The sequence below is a fragment of the Pocillopora damicornis genome, chromosome 13 (genome assembly GCF_964200805.1).
Source record: "Pocillopora damicornis chromosome 13, jaPocDami1.2, whole genome shotgun sequence".
NCBI lineage: Eukaryota > Metazoa > Cnidaria > Anthozoa > Scleractinia > Pocilloporidae > Pocillopora > Pocillopora damicornis.
The window spans coordinates 6,623,924-6,648,448 of record NC_142682.1 but is presented as its reverse complement, the minus strand read 5'-3'; the positions used below and the strand labels follow the sequence as shown (position 1 = coordinate 6,648,448).

Here is a 24,525-nt window from a genome sequence, read left to right as displayed (position 1 = left end):
TCATAATAATTTCATGGCTTATTTCACTATGCAATGATAGGACGACATTCAACTTTAGTAAAGTACATTGTTCAAAAGAGAAACAAGAGATTTGGTAAGAAAATGTTTAAAGTTGAGTTTGTTCCTTCAGAAGGGTATAAGAAGCAGCCAAGAGGCTTTAAGTGCCACCATTGATGGTTGTGGCACAATTAATATCAGTTACACTTCACTTGCGCAAAACCTTTGACTTCCAAGAGTGACAAGTATATGAGTTCTATTCGCATTATAATACACTTTCATGCAGGCAGGTAATGAGAGTTATTAATGAACAAACTGAGGGTTTTCGCATTGACAGAACTTTTCAGAACCAACCAGTAGAGATGTGCACTCACTATCGTTAGAAAAATAGTTTTAGGATCTCAAGTGTGAAAGAATTATGTGAAATCCTATACTCTATTCACTCCAAAGCTACATCACGTTTCACAGCTGTTTTGTCAAACACAGAGACTGTTTTCTTCATTAAGTTGCTTAAAATGATGTTTGCTGACTTCAAATTAAGCACAATGAAGATAAAAGTTCATGCTTACTTGAACCCAAATAGTAAGTTTTAGTCTTTCAGTTTTCTATCGCTGGTTTTTATTTAGTTAAACCTGGTTAAACTAAACATGTGTTGGTGGAGTGAAAGGAGCACTAGTCTATCATCTCAACGAAAGGCTTTGTAGTTAAAAGTTTTTTAAGCAGTCAGTATGGCAATGCCTAGGAAGACATCAATCATTTTTTGTAGAATTTTGAAAATAACTGCATGTGTTTACCACCTCTTATGATGCCACTCCCCTACTTCAGCATAATGTAGAGGAAAATTGTTGAGTTCCAAATAAAAACTTAAATGATTTGGTGTCTGGGTTTCTGTTCTCAGACCACACAAATTTTGGTGATTGCACCTTTTTGCTTTGCAGGGGATGGCTAAGAAGTGCATGAAGTCTAAAATACATGTGCCAGGCTATTGTACTGCCCATGCATTAAGTCTTTGTTTTTTACCACATCCTTATTGCCATTGCCATTGTCATTGTGGTTTGCTTCAAAGTCTCTGTCGTGACAAGAAAAGACTTTTCAAAAACCTGAGCTAAAAGTTGCCATTACAGTCATGAGTTGACTTCTTCTCAGATTGTGAAAACATCACCTACTGTAAGGGACATCTGTTCTTGTCACCACTGTTCTCACACAGACAATTAGACCACCCCATCAAATGTAACCCCATAGTTGAACCAATTTTCTTTAGTAAATGCTCTTGTATGCTTGTTGTTAGCAACCAGTAAAGCCTTTAATTTGATCCCATTTGTTGGATATTATGAATAGAGAAAATATAACAGACACTGCTATAGTTTTACTTGACCATGTACAATAATATTTATACAAACACCAACTGGCAATGATCTTACTATTCATTTGCTAGAAAAATTAAATTCATATGATGTCTATTTACAAGATTGCTACTTTAACTCTTTTAATATACTATTTGTCTTCCAATGAGACAGGCATACTTTTCTGTTTGATTTCCTCTCATCTTGAGGCTACAAAAGAAGAAAGAATTCAACTGAAAATATGTTAGGGCTAAGTGTTATCAAACAAGAGACTCACACTCTCCCAGGACTTACCACTGTTTGCAATTGAGAATGTTAATGCAATTCCTAATTGAGATCCTACACTGTCAACCAGCCCCCCTCCCTCCCTCACCAGCAATCTGCCCCCTTTCAAATTCCCTGACAGTAGGCTGACCTTTAGTAGAGGAAGGAAGAGAGAGGGCCCAGGAATGAGGTTGAAATTGCCCCCTTTTTGCCAAGAAGATCACATTCAACTAGAGTTTCCTCAAAAAAAGGACAGAGACTCAAGCCCTTTTTTCACAATACTTCTGAGAAGGGGGAAAGGGAGACAGCTTCAGTGATAATTTCTGTGAAGTGTCATCCTTCTTAAATGTCTTTTCAGCTGAGCTGCCAACTTACAAGAGAGAGTTATTAAATTGTGCCAAAATAATTTCAGAGAAGAGTCCTTGTGGTGTGCCCTCTGATGTTTAGATTTATTACTACATAGCTCAAGAAAAAAATAAAAATTTATCAAATATGGCCAAAATATACACTTATCAATAGCCTGACTGAAATTAATTGACAATTGTCATGATATTAATATTGAATAAATTCAAAATCGATATCAATGCCAATCAATATTCATCACATATTAATAAATCATTAATTTTTATCTTAAATAAAAGGGTTAAATGTACTTATTGTGTTGAATTAACCTTTAGAAAACTTTACCTTATGAAAGTCAGGTGATTTCTAACCCTTGACAATATTATTCTCAGGCAAAAGTCAGAATAATATTAATTCTATTTACCAGTTGTGGTTAGTTAAATCCTAGGCAAAATGGGTTTAATGTGGTTAAATCAGGTGTTAATATTCAACTGATGTTACATTACATGTTAATATTACTTTTAATCTAAATTTTCTTAAACACCAAACAAAATAATAATTTCATGTCAACAATGGGAAAAATAGACATTTTATGAATGATTGCCATGACTGGGATGTGAAAAAAATAATGTTTACATACTTACTAGGTATTACAAAGATCATGCAAGCTCACAGCTCAGCTAAGGCTATCAAGCAAATAAAAATAATAACAAATGTTCAGTATTTACATCATCTGAGATCTCATCTCTTTCTCCACACTTTGTTCTCAATCTGTACAAAGAAGACGAAAAAAACAATTTGTTTGAAAATTCCAAGCATCCAGCTATTGGGAATCAAAACCTTTTTATAAGTCTCATACAAAAAAAAACTAAAACTCTTTGAGAGATAAGAGTTAAGCACTCATTACCATCTTCTTTTTGAGGTCAATAGCCCAAATTTTCGAACTCTATTGATGGCAAAATTGTCCTCTACAATCCAATTAGTTCATTTCAGAAAGCTGAGCGAGTGAACTTGAAATAATAGAAACAAACTACACAACCCAAAAGAAATCAAACAAAACATTGCCACTGGAAACAGACAACGACACAATTTTTTACCACCACACCTCACTAAATTGAAAATTGTAGTACATTGTTGGAGAGAAGGAACAACAATCTGATCAAAGAGCCAGTTCTTACGTCCTCTGAAAGCTCATCAATCCAAAAATATGGTTTCACTAGATCATAAGCAACAAAAAGGTAAGGGGGTATTTGTATTCTACCTAGTAGCTGATAAATAATTTCACCACATCATATAGCTCAAACTCTTTGGTTACTCTAACTCCATTTTGAGTGAAAACCAGTGTTCACTGAGGCTTGTAGCAAGATGTTTAGTAGTAATAACAGTGTCAACAAAATGTATAGCTTTTGTCACACCTGTGCCTTGTAATCATCAGCTAGTTTCTGCCATTGTAGTTTGTTTTCTCTACAGCCCTCTTTAAGCGGAGCAAGCTTTGGACTCATTTGTGTAAAAGCCTGCAAGAAAACTCAAAGATTCATCTACCTTGAAGTTCTGAGAAATTATAATTAATGTAGAGTTCTTTTTTTTTCGATAGCTAATCAAATGCCCAAAAGATAAACTTGAATTGCCAGTTGCTTCTTAGCCAACAAATGAGGATTACTGGAAATAATGTACAGGTTCATCAACCTTGTAAATAAACTGTTTAATTCCTTGTTACTGAGAGCGGGATTATTTTTTTTTATTGCAGTAAAATTCCATGACTTTCCATGACAGATTAAGAAAAAAATTTATGTTTTCCTAGAAAAGTTTGATTTTACACACAATGTTGAGAACATTGAACCAAATGATTGAATGCCACTCACCTTATACAGAGGTAGACAGACAGAATCTATGAAACCAACTTGCATTTGTGGAAGTTCATCTTTCTTTGCCCTGTCCATCATAGCCATGGGTGTGGATTTCAACTCTTGTTGTTCAAGGTCACCTTGCTGAAAGAATTCCTCAGCCACAAGTAGTGCTGTCTTTAATGAGAAACGAAAAAAAAAAAAAAGAAAAGGTTGAGACAAACAGTAGAGAGCTGCTTGCTTTATAGCAATAACAAATGTACGATGAGAAAAAACAATCCACTTACTTTTAAATAGGAAAAATCAACAGCAAAAACAAAAGAAACAGAACAAAATTTATTCAACAGCTGTGTTGAAAAAAAATTGTAAATCTTGGCATTGGTTTTTTCAGTTGATCTAGCTCTCTCAAGTCACACGTATTGGAACATTATCTGGTAATGTTAGTCAGCAAGAATATGGAAAATGATTGTTAAAAAAAAAGACACTCAATTTTGAAATTGAGTTGTAATCATCACTGGCATGAAATTTAGAACAAGAACAACTGCATTTTTCTTCTCAGAAGCACAATTATTTCAACAAACCATTAATTAAAAATGGTTAACCACTTAACTATGACCAAGCAGTAAAATCTCCTTACCCTTCTCTGTACAGGCCAAGGTTTGGTGATGGCTGAAAGATCACATGCTGTCATCATCATAGCTCTGAATGCATATAAGATATAAAGTGTTACTTAACCCTTTAACTCCCGAAAGTGATTAACAAGTAACTTCTCCCTATGCAATCCACACATTATCCTGTAAAAGGGTTATGAGAATATTCAAACTTATCAGTTGTTCTCTTGATCTAAAACCAAATCCTGATGACTACTTCATGATCTTTTAAAGATTTACAAGTGCTTAATTACACCAAATTGCTTGAGAAATCATCTGGTTACTTGTTAATAATTTACATGAAAAATGCATTACAGAAAGTCAAGTGGAGTAAATTTCTGTAACTTGTGTGCTATTTATAATTTGCACTTGTGTTACAACTTTGCACTTGTGCTACATGAAAAATGCACTTGTTTTCTGCCAATCAGATGCGCGTAGTTTTTTCATGTACATTATTAGAAGAAGAATCTGGGCTGGTTGGGGTATGTGAAATAAGCAACAAGGCTATAAATAGTTACATCAATTAAAAAATGACCAAAAAGCACAATTTCTTGATACTCAGTTGTTCAACAAAAGTTGGAAAAAACCCTGAAAATATTAAAAGATGTTTTCACACCTCAAAAGTTCTCTGTTTTCATCAGTTGACCAATCTTCAAGTCCAGCTTCAGCTTTCTTGAAAAATTCAGCCCGTTTCCTTAGACGAAAAAGATTCAGAATGGAAATGCCTCCTTGACATTATTCCCAAGAGCAAAAATCATTATCAAGTGCATCAACCTGGTAAGAACACTATACTGTCTATTACTTACTGGAAGTACAAGGCTAGATCAGTTGCAATGATCGCTTGTTCTACAAGTTTGATCACTTTGTTATAATCCTCAGCTGAGAGAGATCCAAAAATTTCATTTCCCTAAAATGAGATATTAGGTAAAACAATACTAAGTAAAGTAAAAGAGATAAAAAGTATTCATTACTCATCTAGTGTGAAATAGTTATTAACATCAGTCAACATTATTTGACAAAACATAAAATACTGCAATTTTCAGATGAGCGAGGTGTGGGGAAAGTTTGGGACCAATTTTGATGTGAAATTTCTGTTATTGTCATGGGTAACTAGCTCTGTTTCTTATGGCATTATGTTGTTTCACTTCTTTTGCTGAACTTTCATGTTCAATGGTTGGTGATAATTAGCTCTTGAGATTCAGTTACCACCCCTTTAATTGAGGAAGGTCACCTGTGCCAACACCATAATTTCATCACCTTACTTATCCACATCTCACTCAACTGATAATTGCAGTAGCAAGGTGTAACTGGAGAAGAGGACAGAGATGCTCTGAATAAACACTAAGTGTTCCAGAAATTCTAAATCACGTACAAGCAAAAAAGCAATGAAACTGTATAAGATAGGGATTACTACAAAACATAACAAGCCATCTGGCCTAACCTTAATATCCTATCTCCCTTACAGATTAAACAATAATCAATACCTGGCTGTTGATGATCATAATGCATTGATCAAAGTGATGATGCTCCATAGTTGATGTGCTATAAAGTTGCGCTAATGCCGAGGCACTCCTAAGGGTGTGGTGAATAGGTTATCATAATTTGAATATTACACTTTAGCAATTTACATAATTTGTAGGTTGTGACATTAGTCAGGGTAATTTAGTATTATGAACTGTGTTGATAATGCAAATTTTTTGCCATAAAGAGTTTCAAAGCTGATGTTTCAAGTGTTAGCCCTTTGCCATAGCCCTTCATCCCTTCTTTCCCTCTAACAAAGGGCTAAAGCTCAAAAAGTCAGCTTTTAAAATCTTTACAATGGCCAGTTCAGGTTATCAACTCAGTTGATGATACTAAATTACCCTGCTATACTCTAACACCGATGCAGCACCACAGTTTCTTTAGAAACTTACCCCCTTTATTCATGTGACAGTAGTCGACTGAGTTTAACACTCAAACAACCACTGTGAAAGAGGAGAATTTTGTTAAAGAAAATGGAATGAGACCTAAGACTTAACCTTAACCCTTCAACTCCTAAGAGTGACTAGCATCTAATTTCTCCATACAGTATCATTCAGACATCAAACATTAACGTCACGAGAACAAAGAAAATGATCACCAACTTAAGATGCCCTTGGCTGTAAAAAACAAACTCTCCTCGTGGGTACTACCGGAAATGTATAGAGAACAATAAGGAGAATATGCATGCTGACGTTAGGGTGCAAACATTACATAAGAAGAACTTAACACACTCAAAATGAGTGTTCTGTCCACTTACTTTATTTGAAATGAATTGTTGGTTCCCCTGTGATCAAGATCATGTGAAAGACAGGCAACTAGAAGAGCAAATTTCTCTTCTGGAGTAAACAACTTCCCAAATTTGTCCACCTATAATCCAAAATATCACATTGTGGAAAAAAACTAACACTAATGCCCTATATAACAGGCATTTCCTTTTATGAAAACATGTTATGTTTATCAGGGCTCTGAGCTCATTCCTTTTTTGAGGTTGCCATTACTTGATCTGGAATCACAAAATGGTGGCCAGAACTAAAAAATGGATAACTACCTTGAGAATGGTGAACATTGTCTGAGCTACATTAAATGCATGCCTCCAATTGTGGTACATCACAGGCCGGTAGTTTTTCTTCACTGTTAGGATCCAGCGACAGAGAACCTGATGAACACAAACATTAAGGTTGGTTACTAATGACGCAGCACATTTCATATGAGGATTGTACAGCAAAGACTAAATTTAAAGTAATCATAATCCTTTAACACCACCAGACTAACTGGCTTTTTGGTTCTCCTTACAGTTTCACTATGAGTCAAATGAAAAAGTCATGAGAATAAAGGAAATGATCACCAATTTAAGAAGCTCCTTATTGCCAAACATTCTCCCTGCCAGTACCAAGGGAAATGTTAAGAGAACACAGTGTAGAGGATATATATGTTTATGTTAGAGTGTGAAGGGCAAACAGCCAATACAAGGAACCAATTAAAAGTCAACAAGAAAAAAAAATACCATGTGCAGTGTGGGAAAATACAAAATTGTTTTATTTTTGTTTGTTTGGTTGAAAGGGTAGCACAACTTTTCTAGGGCAACAGAGTGAAGTCAAACAAAATATATGAATTTAACCTTTTACCACCCTAACATCAGTATGTATATTCTCCAAACTGTTCCCTATACATTTTACAAGGTGCTGACAAGAACGATTTTTTAAACAATCAAGAGAGTGTTAAGTTTCTGATCATTTTTATTCTCATGACCTTAATGTGTGTTTAGTCATTCTTAGAGGTAAAAGGGTTTATCCTGAATGACGTTTCACACTCAATTGAAATTTACTCTGTAATAAAATAAAATCCAAAAATATATATTAAGTAATCAAATAATTCTGTAAGCTAAATTAAATTAAAACTAATAAAAAGGGAAGAGCAGGGCACCATTTTACCTGGTACTCCACATTAAAATGCTCATGTAACTTTAGGTCCATCACCATTGCAAGCGTGCCTAGAAGAGTATCTTGATCACTGACCAACTCATCATCAAAAGTGAACTCCAGCAGATTAAGGGTTTTGATTGATGGTAAAGGAACAGACTGCCGAGGAGAAGGATAAAAAATTAAGGTAAAATAAATACAGTTAGCTTACCAGCCAGAGAACTAATTTTGCCGGAGCTTATCCCACTCTGAAGTGGGAGATGTGATGGCCTAATGGTAATTGCCCATGGGAGTGAATGGGTTAGCCTAACTAGGGCTTAGTGTAAAGTTTAATTTGCAAAGGGGTTTTTTTTTTTTTCGTTAGTTTTGAATCAAATTGAGATAAAACCCAACAAAATATTAGCTCTTATTCCTGCTGATCTACACAAGAAATTATAGCCAAATGGATACTGGCAAATCATCAGGGAAGTCTCACTGATGAAATGCTGTGTGGGGGGGGGGGGGGGGGGTTGTTACTTTGCTATAGACACTTCATGCAATGGAAACTGTAAACCATAAACAGTCCATTTTACAGTTGTGTACTTGGTTGTCAAGCCTCTGAAAAGGAGTGAGGCTAATTAAGCCTTTCACTCTGAAGATCTCATTAGCAATTCTCCTTACTGTCTGCTGTATAATTCTTATGATGTTATTTTGGAGAATTTGGTATTGGATCAACTGATAATTGATACTTTTCTTTGTTCTCATCACTTGCCTGCTTAATGTTGTTTCAAAAAAGGAAGGAGAAATTCAGTCTTGGTCACTAATGGGAGTTAAAGGGTTAATGTGGACCTTGCTGCTTTTGAAATGTAAATCACTTTGCTATCATGCTAGCTATACTGGTTAGACAGTGGTCCCTATCACAACATGGTCACCTTCAGCCTCACTCCAAATCAAAGGCTAGGCAACAAAGTACACAATTGTAAATAACCCATTCAAAGCTTTCAAGTGATATTGAAAAATTCTTAGACTCTCCAGGTTTTCCATGGAACCAGAATTATTAATCAAATGTAAAAGTTGTGTACCTTTAATTTGTTAGCTTCCTCCAAAGGGGCAGTGGCATGGTAAGAAAGAACCTTGAACACAATAAAAAAACAAAAATTATTGACTTAACCCCAGATAGTGGAGCAAGACAAGAGGAGGGTACTTATTTTGATCTTGGTGTTCATCAAAAGCTGGCCACTAATTCAAACATTCAAGACATCCGTTAAACTTGCAGTGATTTCATTAATCCTTTACACTTAAACATCAGTATTCATGTTCTCCATACTGTTCTTAAGCATTTCCTAAGGTACTGACAAGGAGAATTTGTTTCACAATCAAGAGCTTCTTCAGTTGGTGATCACTTCCTTTATTCATGTTACCTATATGAGTGATCCAAGGGTGATATTGAAAGGAGAAATTAGATTTTAGTCACTCTTAGCGGTCTAAGGATTGAGATGTGGTACAAATGGACAGTCAAAAACAGCAGGCAAGTAGTTCTGAGGGGCTGGTAGGTCTTTCACTGCTAAGAATGTCCAAGCTTTCCCAGGAAATTTTGAAGTTCTAGAATCTTGCAGCAGCATCATCCTTTATTTTCCAGGTTTTCCCCAATAGTCCATTTTACAGTTGCGTGTTTAGTTGCCAAGCCTTTGAATGGGAGTGAGGCTAAGGATGACCTTGTTATGATAAAAACCTTGCCTCTTTTCAAATGCAAATTACTTAATTTGGTATCATGCTAACTAGATACTGGTCTCTCTCACAACAAGGTCACCTTCAGCCTAACTCCAAATCAAAAGCTTGGCAACTGAGCAGACAACTGTAAAATGGCCTGGTACTTTGACATTCTCGGATGTCAACATGTATATGTTAAGAGTACAATGACTTTTGAGAAATGCCACAGACAGATGGATCTACCTGCCACCCAACTGCTACTGAAACCCTGAGCTTGTTAATAAACAATTCTTACCTCCAGTGCAACTTTCTGTTTTGCCATAGCTTTGTTGACATTTTCATACATAACAGTATTCTGGATTGCCATGCCACAAAAGATTGCAAAAGCCTGTAAAACCAATGGAAAATAAGAAATATCATTACTGGATATGAAGGAATATTTTGGCATTTATAAGTACAGGTGGGTATTGATAGAGCTCTATAATTTTGCATCTCTGTATAAGGAGGTCAACAAAAATCAAACTGATCCTCACAGATGTACTGCAAAAGAGGAAATTGAATAAAGAAAAGTCTGAATAAATTCTGGCTTTGAGAGAGTTCAAACCTTTGCCTTCCAGATATTAGATGACTGCCACTACAAACTGGGCCATGTTAGCAGCAGCAAATAGGTTGAGATCAAATAATTCACTTGCCCATCTAAACAAGTTTCAAATCATATCTACCATAAATGAATACACACTTTGTCAGAAGATATACCTCAAAGAGATTTTCATCATTCTTGTTGAAAGCTGTGCCATCAAGTTTGTTCAAGAGTTGGACAACACCTGAAAAAAGAGAAGAGGAAAACGAACTTTTAGGAACTTTATTCTTAGAGAAAATGACAGTTATTAGCAAAGGATAGAAGAGTGGCAAAGCAAAGGACAGAAGAGTGGGTCTGGCTTATAAAAATCCTTGTTTGTTAACCCTTTAACCCCTAAGAATGACTAACATGAAATTTCTCCTTACAGTATCACCCCAGAATCACATATCAAGGTCATGAGAATAACAGAAATGATCACCAACTAAAGAAGCTCTTGATTGTTAAACAAATTCTCCTCTTCAGCACCTTAGGAAATGTATGGAGAACAGTGCGGAGAATATGCATGATGAATTTAGGTTGTAAAAAGTTAAACAAATACCACAGAACCAATTATGAAAAGAGTATAAACAACCAGACCAAACTAGACCAACCCAGTTGGCTGGGATCTTCATTATTAAATGCAAGGCACAATTATTGTAAATTTTTTAGATAAATGAATGAGACTACTGACATCAGTTTGGGATTTACATCTCTTAAAGTGTCATGATCAAAAGCAGACCATGAAATTGGAGACATATCACTTAAACAGTTGTTTTAAGCTGCTGACAGTCATGTTGCAGATCACTTCACAAGCCTCAAGAGGTGGTATCCAATCATTTTGTATCCACAGTCATTTTGTTCCAATGATTCATACCCAAATTGCCAATACTCCATTTTACACTTGACTGCTTGTCTGCCAAGCCTTTGAACAGAAGTGAGGCTAAGGTTGACCTTGTTATGATACAAACCTTGCTGCTTTCCAAATGCATATGACTTTGTTATCATGCTGACTAAATATTGGTCTCCATCATGACATGGTGACACCTTCAGCCTCACTCCAAATCAAAGGCTTGGCAACTAAGTACACAACTGTAAAATGGCCTATTATTGAGACAGACATTAATATTCCCTCCCTCACCTATAATTTCTTCACTGCTGTTCTTAATAGGCATACATAGAATTGTTTGGGTGACAAATCCTGAAGCTTGGTCAACCTGTGTAACAGAACAGGAAGAAAACATAAGTGGGCTGTGCAGTAGAGTAAAGCTTGCATTTTAAACTGATCATGTCACATATGGTTGCCAAGAGATGTCATTTAACATAAAATATTGAATACATACAGCTGGATCAAATCTCTCATCTTGATACGCATCGGGAATATTTAATGTCTGAAAAAAATAAAGGAAAAATCACAGATAATAACTTTTTAGTACATCTACATAAACCAAAGTCTCCCATACAAAAAAAGGCATCTCAAACCTCGCCAGTTGTTGCAACATGACCTGTAATTCCTATATTGATAGGAAATCGGACTTCTGTCTTGCTACTAAAAAGAAGAATACAAAACAACTATGACTTAAAGAACTAGACTCTTGAGCCCTGCAGTCCTTAACCCTTAAAATCCCATGTGAGACCAAAACAGAATTTCTCCTCGCAATACTAATACAATATCAACCAGATAAGTGATGAGAATAAAGAAAAATATCAATTAGGGGATTATTAGTTGATCTAATATCAAATTCTCTGAAATAACATCAAGAGAATAATTACTGTAAATATATGAAAATCATACATGTGAACTGTAGTTGAAGAAATGAATATGGAAGCAATTCTTGCAGTTCTGAACTCTACTTAAGTAGTAGTGAAAATAAGGCCTGAAAACAATTCAGGCCTCTATGGGAATTGACCTCTGCAATACTGGTGCAGTGCTTTACAACCTGAGCTAACAAGCCAACTGGGAGCTGGTCATTACATTAGTTCCAAATAAACCCTCCAAGGGGCAAATAAATGACTGTAAATACATGAAAATCATATATGCGAAGTACGGTTGAAGAAACGAATATGGAAGTGACCCTCACAGTTATGAACACTATTTAAAATATTATAATAAGTACTACCAAAAATTTTAGGCTTTATTTCCACTACTACTCAAATAGTGTTCATAACTGCAAGATTCAAGTGGCATAGGTCAGTTGTTCTGTTCAGTTCATTTGTAATGTTAATGTCATGAATAAGTTGTTTATATGGTGCCAGTGGTGGTTAACACCTGTTGAGGGGAGTCTGTTCTAAGTTAGTAAGCCAGCTTTCCAGAGTCAGTCGTTGAAAGTAGTTAGTGCTGTAGGTTAGCATTGCGCAGAGTCCCAGCAAATAGTGTGGTTCTAGCCAATAACATCACAGCAAAACTGACCAATCAGTTTATACATACTCACTCAAACAATCAAATTACAACATTACATTTTATTTCTTAACACATAATTCATTGTTTGAGTTTTGTTTCACTTGGAGCTTGTGTCTGGAAGCAGACAACCAGGAAATATTTACTGCATATGGAGTTTAGTCTTCCTGAAGCTCAAAAATTTTGTTGTATGCAGACTGGGCACATGAAACACTCAGGATTCAATGGATTAATAATTCTATGAAAGTTACATTTACCATGATCTGTGTTTCACCACAGTCTGATCATCTTCATTTAAATAGTCCCGGGCCTCTAAATCAAAAGCTTGAGAAAAAAGTGTCTACAATAAATAGAGAAAAAAAAATTAAAATCAATTTTTGTTAAAAATTGCTTTTCATAGTAATACTATACTAACAATTCTCTAGGCAAATGTTCATTCTTACTACCAACAACATATGTTTCAACTCACCTGGATCTTCTTTGGAATATATTGGTTAGGGATGTTCTTCAATTTTTTTTATGATTTCAGTTTTGGGTTATGTGCTTCATTTCTGTGACTTTTGTTCCTGGGATTGAGATTGAGGGGGAGGGGGAGGGAGGGAGACAAGACACTGCACTTACCAATCACCAGGCAAAATCTATTAGACCCTTTTTTCCCTGTGGTACACAGCATCAACATTATAAGTATAGCGTTTCAAATGAATAACTTCAACTCATACCTTTGAAGAAGGATCAACTAAGAGAACTGAACATCTTTCACATTGAAGTAGAGTCTGTGTGATCATCATAATTTTCTGTACAATGTTGTGAAGTGTGCTCTGTTCTTCAAAAATTGTTCTAGCTAAATCCAGTAAAACCTGGAAATTAAAACAAATTTTACTTATTTGAACCAGATGTGCAAGATAGCTATGCAGAGCTCTCAAGTTGATTTGCTGGAAAAAAGAGTGAAGTTGTCAATGTACAGCCTTAAAAGTGATGCTGTGGGCACCACTGTCAAGAGGGGGGGAGGGGGAGGGGGAGGGAGGGAGGTGGGGTATGGGGGCATGCTCCTCTGAAAAACTGTGAAAAAATGATGCATCTAAGGAGTGCATTCATTTATCCTCAGCAAAAAGTTCTAACATTGGAAAGAGTTAGAAGTGAGCACAAAGGGAACATGGAGTAATGTTAATTAGAAGGATAAATTAAAATTATAATTAGCAGCTGTAGTTTGTTACCTCAAAATGAACATTTTAAAGCACAAACCTTACATGCATGAGAAATAATATTTCCTGCATGAGAAATTAAGATTGAATTCAAAGTCTAACGCTCAATGATCAAGACTTAAGAGCTCTGTGCAAGATAGGTATGTAGTAGTGGGTTAATCATAACACACCTGGTTTCTTCTAATTTCAAGTTGTGCTCTCTCATAGAGTTCTGCATTTGTAATTCCAATTCCACAGAAGACCAAGTATTTGCTAAATATCTGCAAAACAAAGAGGTCATTGATGATGACCTTACTTTAAATCATGCAAAACTTGTTAATTCCTTATGTGTATAATATACTTTCTCCATGATATATGCTGAGAGAGAGGTAAGGGTTGGGTTCAGGATTGGCGAAATTTTACCAGTAAACTCATGTAAACTGAATTGAATATCTTCTTTTTTCAACAGCCAAGCTTAAAATTTTACCATCTGTCTTTTTCTTTTGCAATAAGGATAGTGTTCATCATCGCTAATTCTAACAGTCTGCAAGACGCACCAAGAAGTTAAGAAATAAATGCACCATCACCATGCAACCAATATTGATCAAATGCTGAGCATTAGGAAATAAGGTCATAAGTTTGTCTCTTACCAGACTTCACCCAAGAAGAGTAATAAAAAACGCACCACATATTTTTACCTTTTCATCTTCTCTGGTAAAAGTGTGATCTAAAAATCCTCTTTTATTTATAACTTGAGCAACGCCAATAATCTATGAGGGTAAAGAAAATATAGGTAAACAAACATAGAATTCATTGCCAAAATCAAATAAAGCCATAGGGATTAAAAAAAGTGGCTTTTTTTGGGGATGCCTCCCTTTATCTGCTAATAGGATTCCTCTTCTTAAATGACATACCTCTCCATGGTAGTGATCTCTGATTGGCATACAAAGAATACTTCTGGTGTGGTAACCAGTTTTTTTGTCAATTTCCTGGTTAAATCTTGAATCCTGTTGAGGAAATAACATTTTATCATGAACATTCACTTGTGACAGGAACCATCTAATAGTGGAACCTCTGTTCAAGAGACATCCTGTGCACCTGAAAAGATGTTCCCTTAAAAAGTTCCTCCTTAGGCAGGGATAAAAGTTGCAAAGATTACAGGGATATATTTTTTTTGAAATCAAAACCTACTTTTATGTCTTTGAATGGAAGTGACTGAGACATAATCTACTGCTTTTTCATTGATTGCCTGTGAGGGAAATAGTTTAACCCTTTAACTCCCAAGATCTCAATGGTAATTCTCCCTACTGTCTGCCAAATGATTCTCATTATGTTAGTTTGGAGAATTTGGTATTTGCTTAATTAATAATCACATAATTGATATTTTTCTTTATTCTTATCACTTGTCTGCATGATATTGTAGAGATATAGTAAGGAGAAATCCTGTCTTGGTCACTCATGAGAGTAAAGGGTTCTAATCCATATATATTTCTTAGTGTTGACCAATTTCTCACAACTGTTCTCAGAGCTCTCAGGTTGATTTGCTGGCAGAGAGTGAGTTTTGCGACCCCATGGCCTTTGATTATGATGCTGGAGGCTTCACCTTCCTGGGAGTAGGGGGGCAGGGGATTGGTTCTTACCATTTAAATCAAAGGTGAATAGGCCATTTACAGCTTTGTATTTAGTTTACAAGCCTTTGATTTGGAGTCAGGTTGAAGTTGACCATGTTGTGATAGAGACCAATATCTAGTTAGCATGATAACAAAGTAATTTACATTTGAAAAGGAGCAAGGTTTGTATCATAACAAGGTCACATTTAGTCTCACTCCTGTGAAAAGGCTTGGCAACCAAGCACACAACTGTTAGATGGACTATTTCTTCAGCCAAATGTGTCTGACTCATGCATCTAAAAGCCCATGTTTGAAAACACACCACTTCTTTCATTGGACTTGTGAAGCACAGAAAGAAGTTAATAATACAAGTGTATCTTGGTACACAAATTATTTAACCCATTAAGTCCCACTAGTGACCTTGACAAAATTTCTCCTTACACTGTCAGTATAATATCAAGCAAACAAGTAATGAGTTTAAAGAAAAATATCAATTAGGGGATTATTGGTTGATCCAATTCCAAATTCTCCAAACTAACATTATATGAATTGTATGGCAGACAATAAGGAGAATTACTAATGAGATCTTGAGAGTTAAATGGTTAATATATAAGCCATGGGACTTTCTATATTTTCTTGCTAAATTGTAACTATCCCACAATGCCTCAAGTTTGCAAAATTTTAAAGGAATCATTTGCTTCATGCTGACAACAGACATATTCTAGCATTTACTTCATAAAAATTTTATTTTAGCGTTTCATCTTATACTCTCTTTCTTTATCAAAATTATGTGGCTTGTTTTAGCAGATTAAAGCACATATCTAGCACTCTTTTTTTGTACCAAATCATGTTAAATACTGAAAAAAATGAGAAAACTTTTTATTTTGAAATGTAAAAAATATATCAGAACTCAATGTAAAGAAGATTAAGCTCATTGGTGATGCAAACATAGAAATAAACTTAAGCCAGCCTACTCAGTCAGGGCTGTTAATAAAGGCTATAACCCATAATAGCTGTCATGGCTCAGCTCTTTCAATGTTACAGGTGAAGCTGTTGATTGTTATCACCAGTAGCCATTACATTCTTAATGTAAAAGCTACCTTCAAACTTAGGAACTGCCCTATCAATCATACATAATTTTTAGCACAAAATTTCACTATTCAGAGAAATCCCCAAGCCTCAAAGAGTTTTGCATGCAGACGGAACATTTTCCAGCTAATATGGTATTCATGTTACTCAGCTTGAAATTCATGGAGATGTGCCAGGCCACAGTTTTAGCTTTCCTATAACTGTTCTTTCTGCAGGGTATAGTAATAAATAATTTCTGCCCAAATAGATTTCCTAGCTTTTTCCTAGGACTGGAGTAAAGTCTGGATACACAGAAGAACTAAGACATTTTCTTTGCATTCATTTAGGATTAATTGGTTTCCCCATCTCAAAAATATTACACCATATATTTTTTTCATCCTTTTCCATTCTGACAATGTTTTTTTTGGGTTATTTTGGTACAATACAGTATGTGAAAACATGAAAAGAAATAATTCGATAACAAGCTAACTTTACGTCATCAAAGACCACATGATGAGTACCATCTGCTGATTTTGAAGGAAGAAATTAAAATTAATAGCTGCAATTAAGAATCTAGAGAAAATTACACCAATATTGAAAACACAGCCTGCCTTCAGCTTCAATACATACCTTTGTAATTTTCACAAAATAACATAATACTATCTAACAGTGAAGCATTTTTTGTCTATGGCAATTTTAAGAAGCTCATTAAAAATGTTTTAGGATCTCAATTTATGTCGAAACAAAGACTGCTCCAGAATAATTATTGTTAAAAAAAACTAAACTCTGGTTGCTAGAAGGTGAAGTTACAAAGCAGCTGGACCATAATTAAGCTCCAGGTGTTTATCAGAAGAGAGTGGAAAATTCTCAAGCTGCTCTTCAGAATTCCCTGCCAAAATTTTGATGGCTTGATCAAACTGCTTTTATTAAAACATGGAAGTTATTCTCTTGTTACTTTTTTTTATATATTACTGCTACTATATTTCTCAGTGAAAATCCTAAAATCACTGATCAGACACTAAAAGTCCCTTTACATACCTTACATTTGATTTATGCACAAATATTGATATCATTTAAATAATATTTGCGAGAGTTCTGCAACCAAGACAGTACTTGGTACCAGAAAAAATAAAAGGGGTAAGTTAGCTATAGGTGTAAAATAACAACAATACACTGAGTTAAGTCCACACCCACAGACACCCAGAGTTTGAGATATCTAGGCTAACTTTACCATTGATAAATGACACACGAACTGTTTGAGACAAAAAGGGTAAAATTTCAGTGCCACAGCAAAAAAGTTCCCTGCTGGGAATACACAGACAAGAACACTGCTCTCCCTTCTTTCAAGTGCAAGAAGAATCTAGAAACCAGTAGAGCAATCCTCTTACCTGTTAAATTTTCAAATCTTTTTAGTAATTTTAGGCAGTATAAGAGGTACTACAGGTGGTAAATGTTACCAATTACTGTATGAAAAGGATAGCACTACTAGTATTGAGATATTTAATGGAAAGATTACAGTGTCACATTAAAAAAGCATGCACCCTAAAACAGAATCCACAGTTTGAAATAATTATGGGAAAGAGAAACATCCTACTGTGACACAATTAAGATACAAAACTGCAATAACAGGTGTTTTGTGACAGGAAGATACTGATGAGCACCCATGGTGAAATGTTATTGACACATGAACAAAACTCTACTCCTGTGGGTGCAAGCTGAGTTAAAGATATCAATCATCCATACAAAATAAAAGCCAACTTTTATCTAAGGTAAAACTTATACAAAACAATAAAAAAAACTTCTATCCCTGTGGACACAAGCTTAGTTCAAGATATCAATTTTCAATGCAAATGGAAAACTAATCCTTACACTAATGACAAAGTGCAGTTTTAACCGAATCCCAAATGACAAACTCTCTACAAGTGAACAAATAATCATTTAAAAGCTTAATATCAGCATATTTAAAAGTAAACCAGTGTCTGCAAACAAGCTTTTCATCTAGAGAAATTAAATTTTGAAATACAAAAACAAAAAAATTAGCAAAACTTTTCATTGATTTGAAGCTCATGGTGCCCAGCTTAAAGTGATGTTGTTCTTAAATTGGAAATTTGTCTCAGAAAAAACAATGAAAATTTGTTGTGATGGTGAAGCACATTATAGAATTTAATAACAAGCAGACCTTCCCAAGACCATGCAATTCATGTAGCCAAAAAGAAATTATCACAGAAATCCATTAAATGCTGAAAAAGTTTAAAAGGATTTGCATTGAATTAGGGTTGTCAAAAATATTTTGAGTGACTGGCTTGTGATAAAAAGTAGGCAGTATATCCTCATGCTTCAATCATGAAAATCTAGCCACAAACATTCCAAATAGCTGGCATGTTTTTCAGAGTAGATGGTGAAATGTGCCAGTTGCTGGCTTAATATGATAACCCTATGGAATAGCAAGTTGACACATTGCAGATTATGTGAGGAAAAATATGGGATAGTGGGCATGCATGCAAGCCATGCAATGCATTCATAAAGCACCAGAGAATGGATAGATTGTCAAAGATCACAAAAACACACAAACTAACTGATTATGATAAGGTTAGGAGTAAGAAAATAGTTCAGTCACAGATAAAGAAGATGCTGTGATAACATCCAGCATTACACTGGTACACAATAGAAAAGTGGTTAGTACATTTCTGTACAAAGTAAATCAGTGAATAATTAAAGACAAATTCCTTAGTGAAAGCAGTATACATTAGCTCTTGTATTTTAGATTGAGTGGTGTGGGAAGGAAAACTATGAAACTTGAAAAAAAATCATCATGAAAAAGGATGAAAAGCAACAAAAATCACAACAACAATCTGGTCTGGGATTTAAATCTGGGTTTCTTAGCGAAATTAGGCAAGTGCACACAATGTTGCATCATTCCACCAAATTAATTTGACTGCTATGGAGTATTTGCCTTAAACTCTAAAGTAAGGAGGCTCAAAGAGGGTCAGAAAGAAGTATTACAGTTATCTTATCCGAGTGTACAAATGACTACCGATAATTAATTTCAAAACCCAACATAAATGTCAAAAATAGCTTTAGGTGGATTAACATATCAGTCAACAGAAGTAGCCTTTCCCATCACCACTATACACTATGGAAACTAGATTTCAAGCCAGGGTAACATGGCAAAACAAACAAACTCCATTTTAGCATAATTCTAGACATAACTACAGCTGTTCTGTCAAAAATCAGACAGTTGGCAGGACTCACATACAACAAAAAAATCTTGAAGCAGGGTCTAAAAACCAGCTGTACGTGGTCCATTAGCAGAGCCACTTAGTGGCAAAACACAATTTGAATATCATTAATCCCATGGGTGTTTTTGCCTTTTCAAAATGAAAACGAAGATAAATAATACTCTACGAATATAATTTCTAATAACATTGATACATCTGACCTGTCAATAACGCAAAGATGACAAGGCTATAGAGTGTCCTTCATATCTGACGTAGGTCTATAATTTACAAGAGAGTATTGCAATCTGTATAAGAAAGAGAGATAATGTGGATAGCAGTCGGGTCACTTTTGCCGTACTGAAAAAGACCTGAAGCATTTTTTTGTTTACATAAATCATTCCCCTTGGGAATAAATCTCTGACTGAAACGAAAACTAGTGTATACTGACAAATTCTCAATTGATTTAGATATTACCTTCTAATTTAAATTTAACATCTGCACTATGTCGAGTGAAATAGACGCTTAGTGGCTTAAAAATCGACCCGATGAAAGGAAAAATCTCGCCGCTTTCCTTCAAAAGAAATTATGAATAAAGAGAATCGCGCCTGTATGTCCGGTCGGTGATAAATTTCAGTTTAATTAAGGAGAGAGCTTTTCAACCACAAGATAGAACTGTTTACATAAATTCTTATTTTTTGCTGCCTGTCCTTTGTTATGAAATAATATTACGTGCATACAATGGCAGAATAGATAACCGACCCTTTTACAATGAAGACACCTCTTACTTCCTCTAGAACAAATGGCTTTCTTACGAATTCAGCCTTGGTTAAATAATTTGAGGTAAACGAAAAACGAGATCGGTGCGGAATGCTCAAAAAACATCACAAGAAGTAATTAATGTCTCATTCGAACGAAAAATGTAAAGAGGTACTACAAGACAGGATTACAAGAAATCATTTAATCACTTCGCGACGGCTCGCGTGACATAATATTCTGTTTTTATAATCGCAAATATGTTTCGTCCTTTTCAAACTAACTGTCGCCTGAAATAAGAAATAGCTATTCTTTCAGCTTGAGTGGCTAACACCGCTTTAATATCTGGAACAAAAAAAATAGATGACACCGAACAGACAGAACAGGAATTAATTCCGAAGAGCGGGGAGGACACCCGTAAAACAAACTAGCTTTATTTTGTTATTTTGCTGTAAGTCAGTAAGGCTTACGATCGGAGCCACACGACAAAATTAACTTTTGAAAAGACTGCCACTTGCCAACACAAAAAATAAATAGTTACAAAAGAAAGAGAGAATACAAAATGCACTTTATTGAATATTTGAAAGCGATAGAAATAAGTCTTACGCATGCATGCTTGATCATTTTCCGAACATTTGAATATTCAGCGATGCTCAGTTAACCGAAAAGCGATTACCAATAACTATATTACTCCTTTAGAAAGTGTTCTAACCGCACAAGCTTTTGGTTAAAATCTGATGGCACACACAGCGCCAATCGCACCATATGTAAACAAACTAGCAGTAAACATGTCCGCGAGCAGGGACAGCAATTATGACTACAATGTTTTGACGATAACCTTTCTATTTCCCCTGAAAGCCACGGTAGTTTTGTTGTTGTAGATGGCTGAAACTAAGTTAACAAAACTAAACCTAGCAGACAATTTAAGCGTTTAACAGCAATCTCCTTACTAGTAACTCGAAGACAGAAACGCTCGAATTCGCTCGAACGACTACTAAAAATAGTTCTCGACATGACAGAGTGTTCACTCCAAATGTACCTTCGAGGTTCGTTTCCAGGGAGTCGTCCGCAAATTCGACGGTTCTAGGAAATTAAACGAATTTTTCGCTTGGGCACTGCGAGTATCCACAAAGTTTGATACAACGTTTGCTGTGTTAAATTCGCCAAAGGGGGTAGGCTCTCGAAACTATCACTGGACATAATCGATTAACAAGAATTTCGAGCCACAAATCTGCAGGCGCCAAACATTTTAGTTTATGAACTATAAAATGTTCCGTCCTCTTAAAATGGTTACGTTCGCTTCGCACACGAACGAAAAGTGGATAAATGAGAGAGTTAAAGATTAGAAATCCTGCTACACGGCTGGAAAGTTTGTTCAAAGAAGACAGCTAAGCAACCGGCATTCGAGACAAAAAGCACATCGCGCGCGTAACACTTGCACCATGGCGAAAAAAAAAATTAAACAACTCACCTCATATGCGTTGGCAATGTTCACTACTTCTCCCGTATCTGCCGTATATCCTACGATTCCTGTGCCGAGGGGAATCCTTATTTCCTCCAACCCTTGCATGTCCTCAAGTTTAGACTCCGCATTCACATCAAACACTTTAGAGACCAGATAGCGTGGCCCATCTTTCGGGCCTTGAAGAAGAAAAAGCGAGCAACGATCTCCATTGACAAGAATACTAACATTTTGTAGGATTTTGTGACAAAGACATTTCACATCCAAATCACTGGCGATATCTTTGACGAGTTCCATCAGGAGCTCTGTCTCGTCCAGTTGTAGTAGTTCGACGCGCGATTTGCGATTGCGGTGAGGCGATCGCGCTCTCGAAGGCTCGCTCGGTGATAGAAACGTTGCTTGCCCATCGACAACATTCACTAAGGGTTTTAAGATCCCTCGGCCTTCAAATTCCGAGGCAGAGATTTTCCTTACAGGAGTAGAAGATCCCGACGGAGGCGGTGTTCCGCTAGGGGTAGGTGTTCGAAGCGAGCGTGACTGAAGCCAAGAATCGATCAGAGTCCTGCTTGCTTTCCGCGTAAAATAAGAGTGAACGAATTCGGGATGATCGTCAAGCCAACTTTCAATATTTTGTTCAATGTTATTCCCTTCGAGTTTGATACCCACGGGCTCCGTTTTTTCGTTTTTAGTGCAGCAATTCGCCATTATCGCTGCCCCTTGTTATACATTCGAAAAATACACGATGGAGTTGATCCCTCGATCAGTGTAGAACTGACAACCAGTTGTTTAAGTTGATTGACAGTTAATTGGAAGCGCGCTCATGTGATTGGCTAAAACACTGGCATAGCTCTCATCCAGCGCCTTTAGATTTTGTTTCTTGAAAATCGCCAATATTATACTACACCTTGGCTTTTGTTGATGGGACATCCTCTCGCTTATTGAAAAAGCTTTTGCAAAGTAATTATTAAGCCGAAGGCTTTAGCGGCTTTTTGTTTGTTTTGTTCGTTTGTCTGTTTGTTTCTCGCGGGATTTAATTTGCCACTTATCAGGTTCTCTCCAATTTTCGTTTTGGAGAGTCTCTTATAACGGAGGAGGATACAAACTTCCTTAATATCACGGTGATAAACAAAAACAGCTATAAAAAAGTCTTTTAAGCTTAGATATATCGGCTACATGCACCGAGAGCAAAATCAAATGATAGCCTCGCCTATGAAAGCAATCGCGTAATGGCAGGGTTTTTCATATTAAAACAACTTATTAAGCACGGGTGGTTTATTTGCGAGGTAAATACTTGGAATTAGTTATGCAGCGGTAGATCTCAGGGTAGTGAACAAACTCCTTGGAAAATCTTTTAAACCATACGTTGTTTTCACATATCTCTCTAGACAAACAATTCCAAGCACTATCACCTTTTTAAGAAAGAACCTCAAGTTTCCCCTGTACGTGGGCCATCCCCTATAGCTCGAGGAGGATAGCCCCGCATTCGTCGTTCACTTATCCGCTTTAGAAATAGTTGTGCAATAATTGTAATGAATAACGCAAACACAGGTGTGAATTGCGTCTGTAAATCACAGAAATCTCACGTAACGCGCTGTAGGGATCATAAGGGAACCAAGTTTTGCAACATCTTTTTTTTTCGACAAGAAACACTACTCCGCCTTTCGCAGAGCAGCAGCTCCCAAATGTTTCGCAATTCTGGCAGGTCATTAAAGAGATGGCCCAGGCTTAGTATTAATTGAAAACATCGAATTGGCCATTAGGACAAATAGATGTCTCTGATGCCTGCTTTACATTCGTAATTAAGCTTAGTCTTTGTCGTTTGCCGTCCTTAATTGACTTCATTGGTCAAATGGCACTCATGTTGGACGCCGTTAAATTTTTGATGCTCAGTCCTGTTGGAAGAATTCTCTATTTGGTTCTAGAAATATATTATGTGTTCCGTAGTATATAGAGAATATTCTTCAAAGAGCGATTGTTTGAATCATTTCTTTTATCAATTACCCGCTCGCGTAGATGCAATTTATTATTATGTCTAAATCTATTACGCTGTTTATGAGAGCCTTATGTCATTGAATAATTTCTCTTATTAAGTACAGTTGCCATGTTTCACAAGCCCCTGTAAACAGTTATACAGTGAGGAAAAAGCCAGGCTACTACATTTTTGAATGACAGACTTAAATCATTCAGAATAAAGAGGAGTAAATATGACGAGAAAAGCACTAGCAACAGAGTTGCACTGAGGTTAATTAATGCAAGTAAGCAAAGAATTAATGTTGCGTGAGCCTTGATCAAAACAATTCAACGAAGTCACGCGAGACTTCGCGCTTTTAAATGGCCTTGTACTTTAACGGTGCCAAATAATGAAGCATGTCAGAGATACCTCATCAATACGACCATGATACTTTCTTACACCGTTGTTTTCGATTAGATTGGACTGCTTTTAATCGTCTTATCGCGGACATCAAACACAGCACGTTTCTGACAATTTTTTCTGCAGTCTTGGCTTACTAAGATGGTAACAGTCCCTTAGACCTAAAATAGAATTAAACTGAAATTCGCCCCTTTGGAAAGGGACAAATCATATATAGTTATACGATTGACTGTGGTTTCCGGACCAAGGCCCTTTAATGCTTGTAACACTTTATTATGC

At 36.0% G+C, this 24,525-nt stretch overlaps 1 protein-coding gene across 3 annotated transcripts; it reads right to left on the bottom strand.

Moving 5' to 3' along the window:
• Positions 1-1,278: 1,278 nt before the first annotated feature.
• On the bottom strand, positions 1,279-23,329 carry LOC113683741 (dual 3',5'-cyclic-AMP and -GMP phosphodiesterase 11). 3 transcript variants are annotated; one of them, XR_016182584.1, is made up of 23 exons: positions 21,885-23,329; positions 14,679-14,771; positions 14,463-14,534; positions 13,956-14,045; positions 13,303-13,440; positions 12,841-12,923; positions 11,668-11,734; positions 11,529-11,576; positions 11,327-11,402; positions 10,326-10,393; positions 9,865-9,957; positions 8,942-8,992; positions 7,893-8,039; positions 7,010-7,117; positions 6,719-6,828; positions 5,925-6,012; positions 5,247-5,347; positions 5,057-5,134; positions 4,428-4,491; positions 3,809-3,967; positions 3,362-3,460; positions 2,591-2,717; positions 1,279-1,550 (listed from the first exon to the last, which is right to left on the bottom strand). XR_016182584.1 is itself a non-coding variant. In XM_027201012.2 (23 exons), the coding sequence occupies exons 1-22, from the start codon at positions 22,578-22,580 to the stop codon at positions 2,688-2,690; spliced, it is 2,559 nt and encodes an 852-aa protein (XP_027056813.2). In that variant the 5' UTR covers positions 22,581-23,329; the 3' UTR covers positions 1,279-1,550; positions 2,675-2,687. The 3 variants fall into 3 exon arrangements, 2 of the variants coding, with proteins under 2 accessions (XP_027056813.2, XP_027056816.2); XM_027201012.2 differs by having other exon boundaries at positions 2,675-2,717; XM_027201015.2 differs by having other exon boundaries at positions 2,591-2,632.
• Positions 23,330-24,525: the final 1,196 nt, after the last annotated feature.